The sequence below is a fragment of the Nanorana parkeri genome, unplaced genomic scaffold (assembly GCF_000935625.1).
Source record: "Nanorana parkeri isolate BGI_ZX_2015 unplaced genomic scaffold, ASM93562v1 scaffold686, whole genome shotgun sequence".
NCBI classification, from domain to species: Eukaryota; Metazoa; Chordata; class Amphibia; order Anura; family Dicroglossidae; genus Nanorana; species Nanorana parkeri.
In genome coordinates, this window is record NW_017306954.1 from 242,396 (window position 1) to 262,405 (window position 20,010).

The following is a 20,010-nucleotide window of genomic DNA, read 5'->3' on the forward strand; positions in this document are numbered from 1 at the left end:
ACCAATGATGTTGAGCGGGGCGCACAGCATCACTAGTTGCTAGGACACAGGCGGTCCTGGCAAACTAGGCACCCCTGCTAACCAACTATATCCCCTCCTGCCCCATCCGACCCATAATAACTCCTAATTTGCTTTTGCAATGCTAAAATGTATTTAGTCCTGCTAATAAAGCTTATTTGAATTTGAATTTGACTCCGAGAGAGGGAAGAAGGGAGGGGGGCAGAGAGTTGAGAGACAGAGGTGTGCCTGCGATAAAAGGAGGAGAGACACACAGGCGGGGACACAGAGAATCAGGTGTGTCCCCGGGACAGGAAGAAGAGACTGCAAGTGACAGAAGAGAGGACAGAAGGAGAGCGGCAGGAGCAGACATTGTCAGGAGACCCAGCACGGGGAACAAGGACTGGCACAGATACAAGGAGCATCTCTGGCAAGAGAAGAGAAATCTGCCTGACATGTGAGCACAGATACAGGCAGCCCGAGGGCAGGGAGGGGACCGGCAGAGCAGACATTGGGGAAAAAAATAGAGTGCAGAAAAAAAGCCCAAAGAGGGGTGAGAGAAAAGTGTGAGAAGTAAACAGTCTCTGTTGAGTTTGCTGAATTCTCAAAGTCTCCTTGTTCCCGGTCTAGAGAGGAGACGAATCGTACAAGATGAGCTGGGCGCAAGAAGAATCCGAGGTCTACAAGATGCTGCATGGGAACGAGGAGGTCAGGACATCCCCAAGACAGTCCAGCAGCTTCAAACTACTGCAGGAGGCCCTGGAGAGCAACCCTGACGGTACCTTTAGAACTTTACTCTATAGATGATACGGCTAGGAGCTGGCACTTAGAGCGTGACACTAAACATGACGCTACTTGGACGTGCGACTACATTGGCGCATGCTACTATTAGGATTGTGGTCACCACCTTGTATGTGATTGCAACTGGTACTTTCTGGTAGATATTACCACTGCTAGGACTCTCCCTACTTTTCAGCTTGTGGTCGCCACCTTGTATGTGACTGCTAATGGTACATACTAACACATATTATCACTGCTAGGACTCCCCCCTAAGCATCAGCTTGTGGTCGCCACCTTGTATGAGACTGTTACTGGTACTTACTAGCAGATATTACCACTACTAGGACTCTCCTTAAGCCCCAGCATGTGGTCACCACCTTGTATGTGATTGTTATTCGTACTTTCTGGTAGATATTAGCACTACTGCGACTCTCCCTAAGCTTCAGCACGTGGTCACCACCTTGTATGTGACTGTTACTGGTACTTACTAGCAGCTATTACCACTACTAGGACTCTCCCTAAGCCCCAGCATGTGGTCACCACCATGTATGTGACTGTTACTGGTACCTACTAGCAGATATTACTACTAATAATACTCTCCCTAAGCTTCAGCTTGTGGTCACCACCTTGTATGTGACTGTTACTGGTACTTTCTAGTAGGTATCACTACTAATAAGACTCTCTATAAGCTTCAATCTTTGGCCACCACCTCATATGTGACTGTTACTGGTACTTACTAGCAGATATTAGCCCTACTAGGACTTTCCCTAAGCATTGGTATGTGACTTGTACTGGTATTTTCTAGCAGATTACCCTTACTAAGCTTTAGCCTGTAGTCACATTCTCGTATGTGACTGTTGCCGGTACTTACTAGCAGATAATACCACTACTAGGACTCTATAAGCTTCAGCCTTGTATCTTGTATGTGAGCTTTACAGGTACTTACTAGCAGATATTACTACTACTAGGACTCTATAAGCTCCAGCCTGTGGTCAAATTCTTACAAGTGACTGTTACTGGTACTTACTAGCAGATGTTAGCACTACTAAGACTCTATATGCTTCAGCCTGTGGTAACCACCTCATATGTCAGCTTTACTGGTATTACTAGCAGATAATACTACTACTACGACTCTATAATCTTCAGCCTGTGGTCACCACCTCGTATGTGAGCTTTACTGTTACTTACTAGCAGATAATACCACCACTAGGACTCTCCATATGCTTCACCACTTCATATGTGACTCTTATGGGTACTTACTAGTAGATATCCCTACTACTATGGTCGTCAATCATGCTTCACTGCACCTGTGTCATTAGAAGATATTTACGCCACTAGGACTGTCACCTCTGCTCCAACCAGGCGACAAAGGAGAGAAATTGCCACAACAGGACACTCTCTGTCACTACAGCCACGAGACAACACTGACACTGTGGACATAGCACATATAATGAGGATAACACTTTTTGCTACTAGTAATATAGCCTTTGCCAGAGCTACCAGTAGGTGGTAAGTCCTAAAGGCTGTTACTACCATTGCTGCCACTTAGCATACTGCCTCCACTAGGACTCTAACGTTCTTTTACGCACCTGCTATCATCATTTGGATTGTCACGGTGGCATGACGGTGCCAATATTAGGACTACCAACACTTCTACCTGTAGACCATGCCATCACTAAGGACTGTCACCCACCGGACTGCTATTACAGACCCTTTCACTGCTAAAGATTCGCTGCCACCAGCAGCTCAGCTCTGCCTTTAGCTGATTTAATACCACCGGGTTCTTCTCTTATTAGCACTGTTGCTTGCATGAAATAATTGCTCATTACTGTGTGCAGAGTGAAGGAGGATGCAGTCTGTGGTATGCAGCGATACGAAAGAGGAAATGAGGTTACTGCCACCGGCAGTACCTGTCATTACTCGCCTCAGACCCTGCTAGTACACTGAGAATCGGGAGGTTTCTCTACATGTCTATTAGTATATCTTGCTTCTAGATAGTTCGAGCCTCTTCAGAGGGGTGGGGGAGGCACCCAACAGGCATGCCCAGTGCTGGCTTACAATGGGAGAACAATGACAACTGGACAAGGTGTTCTAACCTGTTTCATCAGCCATGGTTGGCGGCCTGTGGGTGCTTCATAGACCAATGTCAACTTCATAGACCATGTCAACTTTATAGACCATGTCAACTTTATAGACCTTGTCAACTTTATAGACCTTGTCAACTTCATAGACCTTGTCAACTTCATAGACCTTGTCAACTTCATAGACCTTGTCAACTTCATAGGCCATGTCAACTTTAAGGACCATGTCAACTTCATAGACCATGTCAACTTTATAGACCTTGTCAACTTTATAGACCTTGTCAACTTTGTAGACCTTGTCAACTTTATAGACCTTGTCAACTTCATAGACCTTGTCAACTTCATAGACCATGTCAACTTCATAGACCAACTTAACTGATATGGTGATAACCGGCACATGGGAAGACTGTCATCTAATGTACCAGAGAGCGTTGTTGGTGGATTATTTTTGAAATATATGTATCAGGAGAAGCGAGAATACATGGTGGTGGTCAAGGAGGGCTGTGAGTTCTGGGAAGGAGACCTCATTGCAGAAGTTCTTGAGGAACACAGTGGATGGTTTAGTACACCAGCATCCACCTAGAGCTGAAACACCAGTTTTCTGTGGACTGGTTTCCTAACAACCTATTTTGTAGTGCCGATGACAGAACTCATCTTGTCGTGTTCGCTGGCATTGCCTGCATATTGACCCAGCCAGATTTCCATCACTTCAACACTCATTCAGCATTCACTCATTAGTTTCATGGATTTTTCATAGAATATATAAAGCTGTGACTGTTGTGCAAATGAGGCAAAATCAACTGTTCTTTCTGTATTTTCTGTTTTGTTTGGATGTTCTTGGGGTGTTTTTTTCTTTTAATCAGATGTTCTTAGGGTATTTTGTCTTCTGATTGGATGGTGGGTATTTCCTCTTGTGAATTAATGTTATTAGCATATTATCTTTTAGTATAGGATGTTATGAGTGTATTTCCTCTTCTGATTGAATGATCTTGGGGGTGTTTTCTCTTAGTATTGAATGTTCTTAGGGTATTTTCTAAGGATGCACCAATACCAATGCTAGTATTGGTATCAGTGCCGTTACCGAGTATTTGGGCGAGTACTCGTACTCTGCCAAATGCTCCTGATACTTATCCCGATACCGGAACTTTCGGTATCAGGAAGACAGGCGGTGACTCATTACACGCCGCGGCCGCCCAGCTTCCTGATTAGTTGCGTAGATGGCCAATCATGAAGCTGGGCGGTGAGTCATTACCCGCCCACCGGCTTCCTGATTGGCCAGAAAGCCGGCTCCATATTTCCTCGTCACCTGGTGACGAGGGAGCATGGAGCCGGCTTCCTGGCTAATCAAGAAGCCTGTTGCCGAGTCATTACACGCCACCTGGCTTCCTTAATGGGACTTCCGGTATCAGTATTCGGTGAGTACGGAAAAAAAAATATTGGTACTCGTACTCGGCAACGAAAAACCTAGTATTTTCTTTACTGATTGAATTAGCACGGGTTTTATCTGCGACTTTTGCACAAATGCTGACACATTCACACAGCTCATTTGTAATAATTGGACCCCTAAGAGTCAGAATAATCTGTAGAGTGGATTCTAGCACAATGTTCGCAGCATTTCACACAAATAAACCTGTTGATGATCATATAATAGGTGTATTTATAGAGCTCTATACATCCGACCTTAAAAGGAACAGTTGTGGAGTCCAGAGGGACAGAGGGATTCCGGCCGAAGAGAGGGACCACTCAGAACGACGGGATATTTTTGTGTCCGGGGATCCTGCCGTTGAAGTCAATGACACGGCTACATTTGACCCAGACTAGAAATTGTTAACATGCCACTAGGGCTGTGCTTTGATACTGGCAGAATAGTTACATGTCCCCTGAACAAACTGAGACAGCACTGAGATTAGTGTACACTCCCCGGGATGAGGATCCGACTGAACGCGGGGCTCAATTTTTGTAACTCTGGCGCAGTTCTTGGAATGCCCCAAAGACCTGGTGCAGTCTGCCACGAGCTTGGAATATACTTATAAGGCAAAAAGCCTACAGTGTACAAACTGAATCCAGACAAAACACAAGCTGCTCCAACCTTCTGAGACCAATAATTCATCTCCCTAAGTATGTGGTGACACTTGGAGGACTAACAGATAACCCGCATAGATAGACATGAGGGACCTGAGTGCTTAAACGTATAGAAATATACGTGTTGATCTGAAGATAATGGACGGAGAAGGTAGTCTGAAATAAACACGAGAGAGAAGGGAATGTGAAGTCTAAATGAAAACAAGAAGAAAAATACTTTGGGTTTAAAACACTTGAGCGTTGTACTTGAAGTGATGGCCATGCTGGAAGTAAAGCTTGCTCCTTTGACTTACACCAACTTATGGAACATCACCCTTATACCAACTTTCAAATGAGAGAAGGCATGTCGGTGACCACAAAAGCATCATCTACTCAGGATGTTACAACAAGGAAGTGGCCAACTGTCACGTACCTGGTTGGAGACTGAATGTGTGAGGAGGCCTCCCTTGCACCTCGTGTCCCGATGACTCTGGAGTTGGGGACAGAGTCCAAGCAGACAGCGAGTGGCACGGGTGCCAGTGGTGGTAACACCGAGCAAGCTGGAGTCCAGATGCTGGTTGCAGAGCAGGGCAAGATCCGTAATCAAGGTGAAACGAGCCAAGGTCACACCAGTCGGGCAGGCAAGGTGCAAAGGGATGAGGCAGAGGCAAAGTCCAGTAAACGATCCAAGGTCAAGGGGCGAGCAGCAAACAAGAAAGGTAAAATAGCAAATCCGGGTCAGAAGTCTGGCAATACAAAGCAAGGAATCACAGGGCAGCAATTTGGAGACAGGCAGCTGAGCTTAAATAGAGTGATCCATTAGCCCATTGTGTCCCTTCCTGTGCGCCGTTTGGCACGTTTTTTCGCGGGCGGTCCGTGGCTCGCGCGTGCATGCGCGCAAGTGCCCGTTTTCCAATGATATGGAAAACAGGACTCCGCGCATGCGCAATAACAGATGGTCTCTGACACCAACGCAACGTAACCAACTCTGCCCTGGGCCTGCCGGTATCAGGTTAGTTAAACCCACACAAACACATTTTTTAGTAGAGTGAGGACAGAATATTAGACCTCATTTGGAGGGACTGTCTCTCTTTTGGAACCAATCATAGAGATATCTCCATTGCATGCCAAGCCGGTGTTAACCCTCAAGCGCGGAGTGCTGGAGCAATTGGCCCTGGTATAAAGCAGTAAGTCTACAGCTGTACAAACTTTGTCCAGACAAAACACAAGCTGCTCCAACCCTCTGAGACCATTCATCTCCCTAAGTATGTAGTGACACTTGGAGGACAAACAGATAAGCCGTGTAGATAGAGATAAGGGGCCTGATTGCTAAAATGTATAGAGACATACTTACTGATCTGAAGATAACAGAGACCTTTCTACCACAGGACTGAGAAGGTAGTCCGACATAAACACGAGAGAGGAGGCAATGTTGAGGCTAAATTTAAATCAAGAAGAATGATCAATTGGAACTATAACTTGGGTGTAAATGCTTTACCCGAAGCAATGGCCACACTGAAAGTAAAGCTGGAGGGCCGGAGTGTGCTACCCCTGCTCTAAAGCATTTCAAGCCAAGTCACAGTTTCAAATGCTTCTTCTTGTTTTCATTTAGCCTAAACATTGCCTCCTCTCTCGTGTTTATGTCGGACTACCGTCTCAGTCCTGTGGTAGAAAGGTCTCTGTTATCTTCAGATCAGTAAGTATGTCTCTATACATTTTAGCAATCAGGCCCCTTATGTCTACCAACACTGCTTATCTGTTTGTCCTCCTCGAAGTGTCACCACATACTTAGGGAGATTAATTATTGGTCTCAGAGGGTTGGAGCAGCTTGTGTTTTGTCTGGACAAAGTTTGTACAGCTGTAGACTTACTGCTTTATACCAGGGCCATCCGCCACTCTGCATTTGAGGGTTAATACCGGTTTGCCATGCGATGGAGATATCTCTATGACTGGTTCCAAAAGAGGGACAGTCCCTCCAAATAGGGTATAATATTCAGATAATGGTAGGCTAGGACAGAGTTGGTCACAGAGTGTTGGCCTCTTCCATATTTTGTTGGAATGTCCTGGGTAGAGGATGCTTTTTGGGTCTCATGTGTGGTCACCTATACGCCTTCTGTAATTTGGAGGTTTGCATAGGAGTGATGTTCGATAAGTTGGTATAAGTAAGTCAAAGGAGCCAGCTGTTGTGCAACTACAAATCCTATTAGGCATTGCAAGACTCTGACAGCCACAGGCATGGCTTCCAGAGGCAGATGCATGATGGTATTTGTAGTTTCATCACAGCTAGAGGGCTAGAGTTTGCCTAGCCTTGCTTTAGAGCTTTCCTCGAAGCAATGGCTATACTGAAAGTTCAGCATGCTCCTTTAACATACTCACACCAGCTTATATGGAACCTCATCGTTATGTCAACCTCCAAATTACAGAAGGCATGTAGGTGACCACCTATGAGGCCCAGAAAGCATCCTCTACCCATGAGGTTCCAACAAGATTTGGAACTGGCAAAACAATGTAACCAAATCGATCCTGGCCTACAGGTATCACATTATGTAACCAACAAAAATATATTTTTTTAGTAGACTGAGGAGAGCATATTAGACCTCATTTGGAGAGACTGACTCTCTTTTGGAACCAATCATAGAAATATCTCCATCGAATGCCAAACTGGTATTAACCCTCAACGGCGGAGTGAATGGCATCACCTCAATCAGAATAACAATGTTTCCAACACAACCCTCAAATATGTTGCTACCACACAACAAAAGTTTTGGAACCACTAGGGGTCCCTTCATCAGGCAAAGAGACACCTGAAAAGACCCCTGGTGGTTCCGTATGTTGCACTTTTTCTGTGTGCCGTGTTAAGCAAAAGCCAATAAAGAAGATTTGACTGCAGACGATATGGCTATGCTGGAAACAGATTCTTATTCCTTTGGCATCAGATCTTTTCTCCTCTGTTGTCCCTTATTGGTGTCATATGGACCACCATACAAACTGTATTATTTCACTACCCAAAGTGTTATACACTAAACCTCATTGTATTTAAAGTGCAACTGAACACAAAACTTCTTTAGTTTTGGATAGAGTGGATATGGATTAGAACATTGGTTTTATTACTGTCTGTGTCCCCGTTGGGTGGTCACTAGAACAGGAATAAATGGGAGATCTTTCAGTGGGGTCACTAGTTCTGGTGTCCATCAGTGATTTCCTTCACTTTGGAGGGATTTCCTCTCCCTTCCTGTTGTGGCTCTTGGACAGGAAGTGAAGGGAAATCTTCCCAATGGGACGCAGATAACAGGGGTTATGACCCTCGCTCTAGCCAACACTAAAAAAAAAATAGATTTGTCTTCAGTTCTACTTTAGCCAATTATTTTATGTGTAATAATTCCTTCTGTTCTACACAATCCAAGCCATGGCGGAGTGTCCCTCTCTCTTATCTCAGCAACGGGAAGGTTAGAACTTAATGTTTACATAGCTCTCTGTGACTTCCTGTCCCTGTGACAACTTCAATCCCCCCCCCCCCCTTCTTATGGGTGTCAGAGGGGGCCGGAAGTGTGGAAAAATATCCCTAATGGAGTCACACATTGAAATAAATACCAAACAGAAATGTTAACCCTTTGCAATTCTAGCAAAAGAAATAAACAACAGTTTGGCTGATGTTAAGCTGGCCATACACTACTTAAATTTTGGTCTAGCTTTAGTATGTCTTGTATGTCTAGCTTTAGTCTTGAAGAGATACAAACTTTATAAAGCTCAAAGTTCATCAAAAGTGTGACATGCTCAAGAGGGTCACAAATCACAAATGGAAAACACGTCTCTGATTGAAAAGTGACTCATCCACTGCTTGCAGAAACCATCTGTAGAACTTGGAGGAAGGTGGAGGCTTCAGGCCTACAGAAGTCTCGGAATGTCTTGGATGGAGCTCAGAATAATGAATGTTGTTTTGTTGTATTGCAGGTATTTCCACTTCCTTCCCCAGCAGACTGTCACCCAGCACTCAAAAACCTGTAGCCAGCAGCACTATGCAGAAACCCATCCTCAACTCAGTGCCGTCCCCCCAGAGGGTGTGCGAAAAGTGCAACAGAGGCATCAGGTGAGTGCTGTGACACCATGGTCCAGATAGTGAATGGTAGTGGGGTCAAGTAAGAGCTGTAAACATTGTTGTAAAGTTATTTAATAAGTGCTGTAAAAGTAATAATAAGGCTGGAGCACAGTGATCACAGAGGGTCGCTCGCTGGGCAGTGAAAATGAAAGTTGGTGATCACAGAGGGCCGCCCTTTCCAAACAAGGTTCTGTGAATGGACAATGGGGCGTGTGAACATCACAATCTCCCCTCGTCCAATCACAGGGGGCTCAATTCTGTGAAAAGAATTGAAGACGTTTCCTGAATGGAGGAAGCTGCATTAGGAGGAAGGTGCATGGAGTATGAGTGGGCAGAAGCATGCACAGGCATAGGAAGAGAGGGGGTGCAGGGGGGTGCACAGCAGTATGATATTTCCCATTGATAATAGCTGTCAACTTTAACCTCATGACCAGCCAGTAGGGGCGTGTAGACTTTATACGTCGCTCGTGTATTTTGCATATGAATGACACTTGTGGTCTAAGTTTGTGTGCCCGTTGCGTGCCGAGCCGGCATGTCATAATGACAGTGACATATGTCCATGGTGGCACTCCCATCCTTCTGAAAGTGTTTCCTAATGACACAGTGTGCGTGTTTACCTTAGTGATGTATGTACAGTGTATGACATGTGTTTATCCAGGGTGTCATCGTGGCTGGAATTCCACAAGCAGTGTTCACCACGATATATACATTGCTATGCCGAGAATCTTGGATGTGTTTATAGAAGCTTTGCTCCATCCTCCTCCTTCAGATGATGGTAACAGGTTTGCTTAATAAGGCAGCTCTGTGCCCAATGGTGACGTGCAAAGTGCAATCGCACAAAGCGACCAATCAGCAGTCAGGAAGCTGATTCCTGATGTGTGTGACCTGGGTGGATGATATACAGATGCCCATTATACTTGAAGTCCCCATCGTAGCCTCCAACCAACCTGAACAGGGTTGTCAGTGCTAGCAAATATTCTTCTTTATTCTTCCTAAAGTAATCCTGTGCCAGGGAAGGTTGGAGGCTACGAATGCTGAACCCCAGTTCCTAAAATACTAGTTCCCTGGCTGTCAGGCTAATCCGGTGCCACATCCAGAAGTGCGGGCAGCTGAAGGTATGTGCATTTTTCCTGCCGGAGGCGCACCATCCCTTCAGAAGTCTTGTTGTTTGCCTTTAAAGAAGAACTTTAACCCGTGCATTGGGGCCACTCCCTGCGCTCAGGGCCGGAGGATTTACTCTCTCTGCTGCCCCAAGGCCAGGTTCCTCAATGTGCCCCCCTGCCTGCTAACCCCCCCCACCCCGCCCCCCCATGGAGAATGGCAGAACTGCCAGGATCACTTGTACAAAACAAGCGCTGGCTTCCCCGCTGTATATTTAACCCTGCTTGCCCAAAGCAGGAATAAATGTAGGTGACAACTACTCGCCCGGAACTGCATGTCCCGGGCATCAGGAGATAGGAACTCCAACCCCTGCTGCCCCTCTACTCCCTGCTGCCCCGAGGCCGGGCCATGGTTGGCCTTGTGGGAAATTCAGCCCTGGCCGCGCTGCAAGTGTTCAGTGCTCATTTTGTCTAGGGGGCTAAAATAACAAATATATATTCACCTGAACCTCGCTCCTGCCTGGCTGCTGGATCAGCCCCCACTGCCTCTCTCCCCTTCTACTCCGGCAGTCTAAGGACCCGTGAGTCATCATTTCCAATACAGCGTAATAGACGTGAGGAGAGGGGGAGAGAGGCTGCAGGGACCGATCTAGCTATTATTATTGTATTATTGTTATACAGGATTTATATAGTGCCAACAGTTTGCGCAGCTCTTTATAATTTAAGTATGGAAACACTAATGTCACCTTTGTGTCCATGCAGTGACCTGGCAGTGAGGATCTCCGAGGGACAGTACCGCCACCCAGTGTGCTACGTGTGTTCGGATTGTGGCCTCAACCTACGCATGAGAGGACACTTCTGGGCGGGCAAAGACCTGGTGTGCGAGAAACACGCCCGAGCCAGGCACGGCACGCAGAGCGGAAGCCAGCGCACATGAGCAGATTGATCCGTATCCCGCACCTCTTCACCCTCAGACAAGCCAAGCCCTGATTTGACTCTTCCGGCAGGAGCACCTCGTACCCAAGTGCACCCATCACTGAGCACCGGTGACCTCTACAATGGACTGTGCATGCTCTCGCTTGAACAAAGGATTACTGTAACCTCCGAAGATGCCGCTAACTACATGCCATGTGTACAAGCAATCGGCGATAACATGGTCTGAATTCTACTTTTCATATCTGAAGACAATTATATTCCTATAGATCCCGATGGCCCCCAAAAAAACATATTAGGACACCCCGACCTGTGTGTATAGGGCCCCCCAGCGCTGAATGTCTACTAATCTACAGGCAGGAGGGTTGCAAATGTTATGTACCGATAATTACTGCACAATATGGACAAAGGTCAAAATCGTTCTCTTGTCAGAGTGTGATATGATAAGTAAAGCTGTAACAGTATATGACTTCGCGGGTCACGTGACTTCCTCTTCGCTAAAACAAATACCAAACAAAAGGAAGAGCCTTTCGGTTGCTAACGAGAGTGGTAAAAGCTTCCTTATGAACTTCCTGTATGTCCATCATAACCAGCCATCTGCAAAAGAACAATCAGAATCTTAACCCTTTCCAGACGATAGGAGCCGGCCCTTTAAGAGTTCATATCCTGATCGTGTGATCACTGAGATTGGCTGTCACAGTGATCGTGTCATTCGGGAACCCGTCCCACCAGCTCTGGACTGTTAACAGTGACCAGGAGCTGTCGGTGACAACGCTGTCACAGTGGTGGGAGCATCGAGTGGGCACAAAATAGCGACGCTGGCTGTACGTATATACGTGGCAATGAGGCATTAAGGTCCACTGCCACGGTGCCATATGTATGTGTACGGCTGGGGGGAAGGGGTTATGGGCCCATTTACACTACTGTAAATTGGCCACATTCTATCTTTGACCCGTTTCGAGTCCATTGGCGCGTTTTGGGCGTGTTCAATGGGCCGCCTTAACGCAACACATGTATAATGCGCATCAATACGCACACTTTAACGCACCGTAAAAATATAAATGGACCCTGAGACCCAAGAACAAAAGTGTAATATATTCAGGGGCGTCCCGAGGCCGGCGTCATCGCGCACCTGATTGACGCCTGCCGGTGGCCATCTTGGTGACGGATGCCGGTAGAGAGAGTGGAGGGGACGTTAATACCTCATCCTGACGGGTCGCCTCCTCTCTCCTTACACTGTCAGGCTCTCGGTCCATGACCGAGTGCTCGACTTTTTAGAGGGGTGACACCAAAATGACTGTCAGTCATTTTGGTGTCACCCCTGCAATGGTGTCACCCGGGTGCGGGGCGCACCCCCTTGTGACGCCACTGAATATATTGCAGCTCACCAGTCCTTAGATATAGCTGATGATCCTGCCAGAAATGCCGTGTCCTTGCACTGAAGTCCGGATAAAATAAAGATTGGGCCCTCCCCCAACCGCCCGCCTGCCCGCCTGCCATACAAGGGTTAAATGCTCATTTTTGATTAGAAACAGAAAAAAAGCAGCCATACTCACTGTATTCCTAAGATATCTACATCCGAGTTCCTGGGCTCTACACACTTCCTGTGGCCCTTATGGAGGGTCCACACTCTTCCTGTTGTATGCTTTTTTATTTATTTTATATTATGTAACATGTAGCAGGAGGAACTGGAACACATAGAGGTGACCGGGAACGCACAATACTCCCGGGTGAACAATCTGAGTATCTAACATACATAAGGAGTCGAGGGCTGACCAGCTCCATCTATGCCTAAAATATCACTTTTCAGGTGACTGGCCCTTGAAGCACTTTCTGTGTTTCATAGAGTCGAGGTGCACAAGTTGGTGCAAGTCCAGTAAAAGTTTATGAGTCTTGCTAAAAAAAAATCAGAATACCAAGGCAACACATTTCATGGGCTCAAAACTCCCCCCTCATCAGGGCTTAGCAGCAGGTTGTAATAGAGGCTTCTACTGGATACACAATGGCAAGGCTATGAAAGTTACTACGGTATGATAGCATTGCATCACAACCTGACAGCCAGCTTCTAAGCCCCCTGGTGCCCAAACTACAGCCTGATGGCCACATGCAGCCCCTTGGTACTAGCTGTGTGGCTCTTTGCTGAACCAAACAGCAAGTATTGGAAGTATTCATTTGTATAGAGGCTATAAGGACAGTGATCCCCAGCAGTCTCATGTAGCATATCCCCAGTCTCTCTATCTCATCTACTGGGTTTCCCAAGCACCCCTGTTGCAGGTCTGCAGTCTCTAATTGTCTCCTCTAATATGTCTGAAGTCTTTGAGATATATATATATATATAGAGAGAGAGATACTATATTCAGCCCTTTGGTGCTGTCAGGGGCCACAGTTGAGGCCCCCCACACTTAGCAAGATGACGACTCTTCTAAGCCTTGAAGAAGGGGGAGTTTTGAGCCCCTGAAACATGTTAGCTTTGTTGGCTTTTTTTGGACATGCACAAACTTGTGCACGCTCATGCTTTTACATGTTGCTCAGACTTTTCTGAGGACCCTTAGGGCCCTTTCACACGGGCTGATCAGTAGAGGATCCATGCACGGATCCAATCCTGATCACAGCCGTACGGAGCTGTGACACCCGACTCCGTACAGTTTTTTCCACCACCTTGCGACGGAGGAAAAAGGGAAAGTGCTGGACCCCATGTTGGTCTACGGGGAATCTGATGTAAACGGACACGTGCCCATTACCCCGATCCGGTCTGTTGAAACGGATTCTGATCCGTCTGTTTTTGCGGACCTGGACGGAGCCGCGGGTTCTTGGGTGTAAACAGACGCTGGACCATTTACACACGGCTGCCCATAGACTTGCATTGGGCATCTGATCGGCTCTGCCTGAAAAACTGACAGGCGGACCCCATCGGGGTGGCCGTGTGAAAGGGGCCTTAGAGATTCTCCACATAACAGGGAGCTGCCTTCTTTGACCTGGAGATCAAACGTCACTTACCCATTTGGGTTTAGCACCCCTCACACGACTTCTGTAATATAATAAGAATAAGGAAAGTCATGTAATATATTTATTTTATTACAGTTCTCTTTGAAGGAGGGCAATGCCCCTTATATCAGATATATGCAGTTAGCCGTGTCACTAGTGACTGCTTACAGATAATGGCGCCGTAATATTGATAACAGCAAAGCTAAAATATTGCCCCCGATAAGTATTTGTCATTTTCCGTCACCATGAAATACGGTAATTGTATATTTATCAATCTTCGTTGCCATGACAGAATTGTGGGCCTCATTTATGTAACCATTTGGAAAGAATGGATCTGTATTGCCCATAACAGCCAATCAGACACTTGCTTTCGTGTAAGAAGGGCAGGGAGGTTGGAGTCCACCTTTGTTCACTTACCTATAAATGCCTTTTTATGTCTTTATTTCATGTGCTAATAAAATGACGTTAAAAAAAAATAGATTCACATCGTGTGCTTTCATCGTAGACACTACTGGATAGACTTCACCAAACTGTCATGGCAAGCCCATACGTTCTCCTCTGATTGGTGAAACCATGTGGCCAGTGCTCAGTATCTTCTAATAGGGCTATTCATAAAAGGGTAAAGAGTTTGAAGAAGGCCGGAGAAGAGAACAATCTAGGACAACATAACTGAACTGGAAAAATTATCCAATTCAGCTCACTTTCCAGTTCAGCTATGTAGTCCTAGATTGTTCTCTTCTCCGGCCTTCTCCAAACCCTTCACCCTTATGTGAATAGCCCTGTTAAAGTCCTTCCAAGGACACCACCATTGGGGTGTTCTCAGGGATTCCAGTCATTTGCATGTACATTTATGGCTCTATTTCCCCCCTCACCTTTCCTCCCGACCACCTTCCCCATCTTAACTCCTTCCCCACCCCTCCCTTTCTTTTTTTCTCTTTTCTTTTTGTATTCTCCCATTTATCTTCCTCTCTTTTCTATATTTGCTTTCCTTGGCCTCTTCACTCTTCTTTCTCCTCCTCCAGAGTATTGTCAGGTTTGAGACCTAGTGGAGGGGTCTCCTTGCCAGGTTTAGCCTACTCCTTGCCTAATGGTTGTCACATTTCTAGTTTCACAAGATTAAGAAGGGTGACACAGAATCTATAGATCAGCCTTTCTCAACCAAGGTTCCTTCAGAGATTGCTAAGGGTTCCATGAGCTGTGGTGGATGGATTTCCCACCTGACAGCGCCTACAAAGTTGCAGTATTGACAATACTTTTTATAAGGCACGTCTCTGACCTCCAATGTAATGCTGCATTCTTTTCCACTAACCACTAATGTAAAGGGGAACCTATCCAACTGACCAGCAATGCAAAGCGGCTCCTTTCCTACTGACCACCAATGTCAAGGGGAACCTCTCCAACTGACCAAATGCAAAGCGGCTCCTTTCCTACTAACCACCAATGTCAAGGGGAACCTCTCCAACTGACCAAATGCAAAGCGGCTCCTTTCCTACTAACCACCAATGTCAAGGGGAACCTCTCCAACTGACCAAATGCAAAGCGGCTCCTTTCCTACTAACCACCAATGTCAAGGGGAACCTCTCCAACTGACCAGCAATGCAAAGCGGCTACTTTCCTACTGACCACCAATGTCAAGGGGAACCTCTCTTACTGACCACCAATGTAAAGCGGCTCCTTTCCTACTGACCACCAATGTCAAGTGGAACCTCTCCAACTGACCAAATGCAAAGCGGCTCTTTTCCTACTGACCACCAATGTCAAGGGGAACCTCTCCAACTGACCAGCAATGCAAAGCGGCTACTTTCCTACTGACCACCAATGTCAAGGGGAACCTCTCTTACTGACCACCAATGTAAAGTGGCTCCTTTCCTACTGACCCCCAATGTAAAGTGGCTCCTTTCCTACTGACCCCCAATGTAAAGGATCTCCAACTGACCAAATGCAAAGCGGCTCTTTTCCTACTGACCACCAATGTCAAGGGGAACCTCTCCAACTGACCAGCAATGCAAAGCGGCTACTTTCCTACTGACCACCAATGTCAAGGGGAACCTCTCTTACTGACCACCAATGTAAAGTGGCTCCTTTCCTACTGACCCCCAATGTAAAGTGGCTCCTTTCCTACTGACCCCCAATGTAAAGTGGCTCCTTTCCTACTGACCCCCAATGTAAAGGGGTGCCTTTCCTACTAACCACCAATGTAAAGGGGCACCTTTCTACTGACCACTAATATTAAGGGGCACCTTTACTACTGTCCGCCAATTTAAAGGGTCACCTCTCCAACTGACCATCAATGTAAGGGTTAGTTCACATCATATGCAGTGCGTTCCGGTCGGAACACACTGCATCGCATTGCGGCCGGCTCACTGTTTTGCCAGGCATGAGGGGTGTGACGGGCCATTGAAGTGAATGGCACCGAAGTTAAAAATGCACTCTCAGTGTGAAATTCCTTATTCCTTTATTATTATGCCTACAAGTTACTGATCACTCGAATATACCATAATCAGTAGATATAATAACTTTTAACAAGACTTCCCTGAGACCTGTGGATCTTTTTAGTGGGTTCCTCTACTATTAAAACGTAGAGAGAGGCTGGTAAAGACATTACAACTGTACATGACAATGTGATACGTAGTGAGCAAATATCTGACGTGGTAAAAGATTGTGTGGCCGCCAGCACCTTGAGGGTACAGCGTGGAGTCATGCCAGTTCTGTGCAGGGAAGCTCCAATCAGATGATCTCTACCTTAGAAGCGTGGAATTGGGTTGATTGGGGGTAAGTGTAGGTGGAGGGAAAGATAGGAGCCGATGTTTGAGCAAAGAGTGAGAAGGGGATGTAGTAGCCATGCATGTGGATGCCAGAGTAGTAAGGTCTACATGGGGTGGGTTTTATAGTAACATGTTATAGTAAGGTATAGTCCGAGGGGTGGGGAGGGAGAAGGGGAAAACAAGGAAGGTATTGCCAGGGATAGGTGGGGTGGTGGAGTGAAGATTGGGCAAACCAGTTATCCTATTAAGATGCTTGACCACCAACTGCTAGCATAAGCATAGGGGACATCATCCACTGAGAAAATCATCAGAATCTGTGTTGGTAAGCATAAAGAGCATCCACCCAGATCAGGTGCAAATGTACGCGGCCATATTGTCGTGACAGATTTAGAGAAATTCTCCCTTCTCTGCATAATTGATGCAACATGATTGGTGGTTTTGTAGACTTTCAAAATCTCGGGATCACTGTTCACACCGTGTTCGGCATATGGAAGGTTCGAGAATGTTTGTATGCAATGGGAGGCATGTCTGTGTGGTGTAGTAAGGGGCTCCAGTTGCATAGCCACCGCCATCCCCCCTCCTCTCTCCTCGTCCATTCACATAAAGCCTTGTATATTTCACAGAATGCAGGGAGTACTGTGAATAGAGAAGGGCATATTCAGTCCCATCCCTCTTCTTTCTTCTTTTCTCTTCCATTCACATAAAACCTTGTATTTTTTCACAGAGTGCAAGGCATTCTGTGAAAATGTGAGAAGAGGATATTCTCGTCCATTCATACAACTCTTTTGCACATGTGCAGGAGTTACGTTATCCTGGGCTGGCCATTCAAGATAGCTGAAGATGCCAAACTCAATGCTGGTGAGGGAGCTCACAGATGCATTGGCGTAACAATGGATACAGGGACAATGATGGCATGCTTAGACTTGTAGTTCCCTAGTTGATATGTGTGTGTGGGTGGGGGGTACAGTTCCATTGGAAGTTTTCATAATGGGGGGGGCGAATTTTTTTGTTTTGTTCCCCGGGCGCCCATAACTCTGGTTACGCCACTGCACAGATGTCACATCATTGGAGCAGAGGTGAGTATAGTTCTGCTTTAGCTGCAGTTAGAGTGAGGTCCCCAGCAGGGATGCCTAAATCACAAGTTTGCACAGAATTGATAGGCGTGAGAGTTCATATATATATATATATACATAGCTGATAGCTACATAGTTAGGTTAAAAAAAGACGTGTCCGTAAAAAAAAAAAGAAAAGATGATTAGTAAATGATATTTCCTATTCAAACACCATCCAGATATCCTTCCCTTATGAAAAGAAACAGAACATTAGGATTACCGTAAAATATGTAAACAGGTTCCTTATTATAACATTTTAATCTGCGATTGATCACGGATTCCCATAATACCGGAGCAGAAGGCAGGAAAATTCATGTGACCTGTCATTTGTTCTGTACATACAATCTTCTTCTGGGTGCACGGCGAAGCCTAATGACTTTATATAGCCAGGATTCATCCTAGCCTAGGCATCGTGAGCAAAAAAAAACACCTTCATCAGTACCCCAGAAGCATCTTCTTATATTCTCTGCATTAGGGCTGCAACTAATGATTCTTTTCATAATCGATTTAGTTGGTCGATTTAATTTTTTCGATTAATCGGATAAAAAAATAAATACCATCTGCATTGCGGTACCGCGCGTTCCAGAGCAAGCGATCACACTGTGGGTGGGAGGTGCATCTGGGGTGCCACTGAAATAAATGGTGCTGCAACACACCTCCCGCAGCAGAATTTGTCAGGACCTAATCGAAAATGATATATAAATAAAAAAGTTTAAAAACATTTTAATAATTGTAGTGTAAGCACATGGCACTTAAATAGCTTTTGCCAGGAAATGACGGCTGCCAGTGGCAAGATTCCGCAGATGGCAGCTGAATGTAAATACAGCAGGTAGTGGGCTGGTGCAATAGCCAGCCTGCTATTGGCTTTTGCAATGTGAAATGGCCAATAGCAGGCTATTATCGATGAATCGATTAGTTGGTTGCAGCCCTGCTCTGCATTGACTGTAGTTTAAATTAGACTCATTATTCACATGGATTTAACATCTGGATAGGAAAGTTTATCTCAGCCACGTGACTGTTATTTTTTCAAATCTCATTGGCCTTGGCTGAAAATAACTGTCACTTATATTGAAAATAACTGTCACTTTTATTGAAAATAACTGTCACTTATATTGAAAATAACTGTCACTTTTATTGAAAATAACTGTCACTTTTATTGAAAATAACTGTCACTTATATTGAAAATAACTGTCACTTATATTGAAAATAACTGTCACTTTTATTGAAAATAACTGTCACTTATATTGAAAATAACTGTCACTTTTATTGAAAATAACTGTCACTTTTATTGAAAATAACGTCACTTTTATTGAAAATAACTGTCACTTTTTTTGAAAATAACTGTCACTTTTATTGAAAATAACGTCACTTTTTTGAAAATAACTGTCACTTTTATTGAAAATAACTCACTTTTTTTGAAAATAACTGTCACTTTTTTGAAAATAACTGTCACTTTTTTTGAAAATAACTCACTTTTTTTGAAAATAACTGTGATCTCACGGCTGGCTCCGCCCAGTTGTAATGGCAGATCAGCATCCCCAAATGACCTGGGGCCACTGAACTGTCATTAAACAATAACAACTGGGCGGAGCCAGCCGTAACGTCACGGCCGGCTCCGCCCAGTTGTTTTTCATTGGTCGGATACCTGCTAGAAGACTCTAGCAGGTGCCGCCAATAGGAAACGTTCAAAGGCTGTTAAATGGCGTTGTTTCCCCGTATCTTCAGAAACAAATCACTTCTACTGTCGTGGTAACCAACCTGCTTCCCTATGTATAATGGTCTGGCCCTCTAGCAACTTCAGCACCAAATTATAGCTAATTATAGATAATTTGCCTACAAACGTCAGGTGGTCATAATAATCTGGCCACTCAGTGTATACCATTGTTCAGTGGGGTTATTCACTCGGCTGCCTTCGGCAACTTTGTGAATAACCCCCAAAGCTTAACCTCATCATGATGGAAGGTAAAACAAATCCTAACGCCCAAACCCAGTTTTACAACTTAGGCATGCGTTAGTAAAACTGTACATATCTTTGCAAGCTATATCGGGGTCTACAAATTGCAGAGCCATTCGCTCTGCGAATCTCTGAGAATGTCATGT

At 45.4% G+C, this 20,010-nt stretch overlaps 1 protein-coding gene across 1 annotated transcript; it reads left to right on the top strand.

The window, feature by feature from the left end:
- The first annotated feature begins 267 nt into the window (after positions 1 to 267).
- Positions 268 to 11,053, top strand: PDLIM2 (PDZ and LIM domain 2). The gene is made up of 4 exons (XM_018563693.1): positions 268 to 454; positions 628 to 775; positions 8,871 to 9,006; positions 10,878 to 11,053. The coding sequence occupies exons 2-4, from the start codon at positions 649 to 651 to the stop codon at positions 11,050 to 11,052; spliced, it is 438 nt and encodes a 145-aa protein (XP_018419195.1). The 5' UTR covers positions 268 to 454; positions 628 to 648; the 3' UTR covers position 11,053.
- The last annotated feature ends 8,957 nt before the right edge of the window (positions 11,054 to 20,010 follow it).

Excerpts from the sequence above, each read along its gene's own strand:
- PDLIM2 (XM_018563693.1), top strand. The coding sequence starts at position 649 with ATGAGCTGGGCGCAAGAAGAATCCGAGGTCTACAAGATGCTGCATGGG. Across the intron at positions 776-8,870 it reads CCTGGAGAGCAACCCTGACG|GTATTTCCACTTCCTTCCCC; the intron begins GTACCTTTAGAA and ends GTTGTATTGCAG. Across the intron at positions 9,007-10,877 it reads AAGTGCAACAGAGGCATCAG|TGACCTGGCAGTGAGGATCT; the intron begins GTGAGTGCTGTG and ends GTGTCCATGCAG.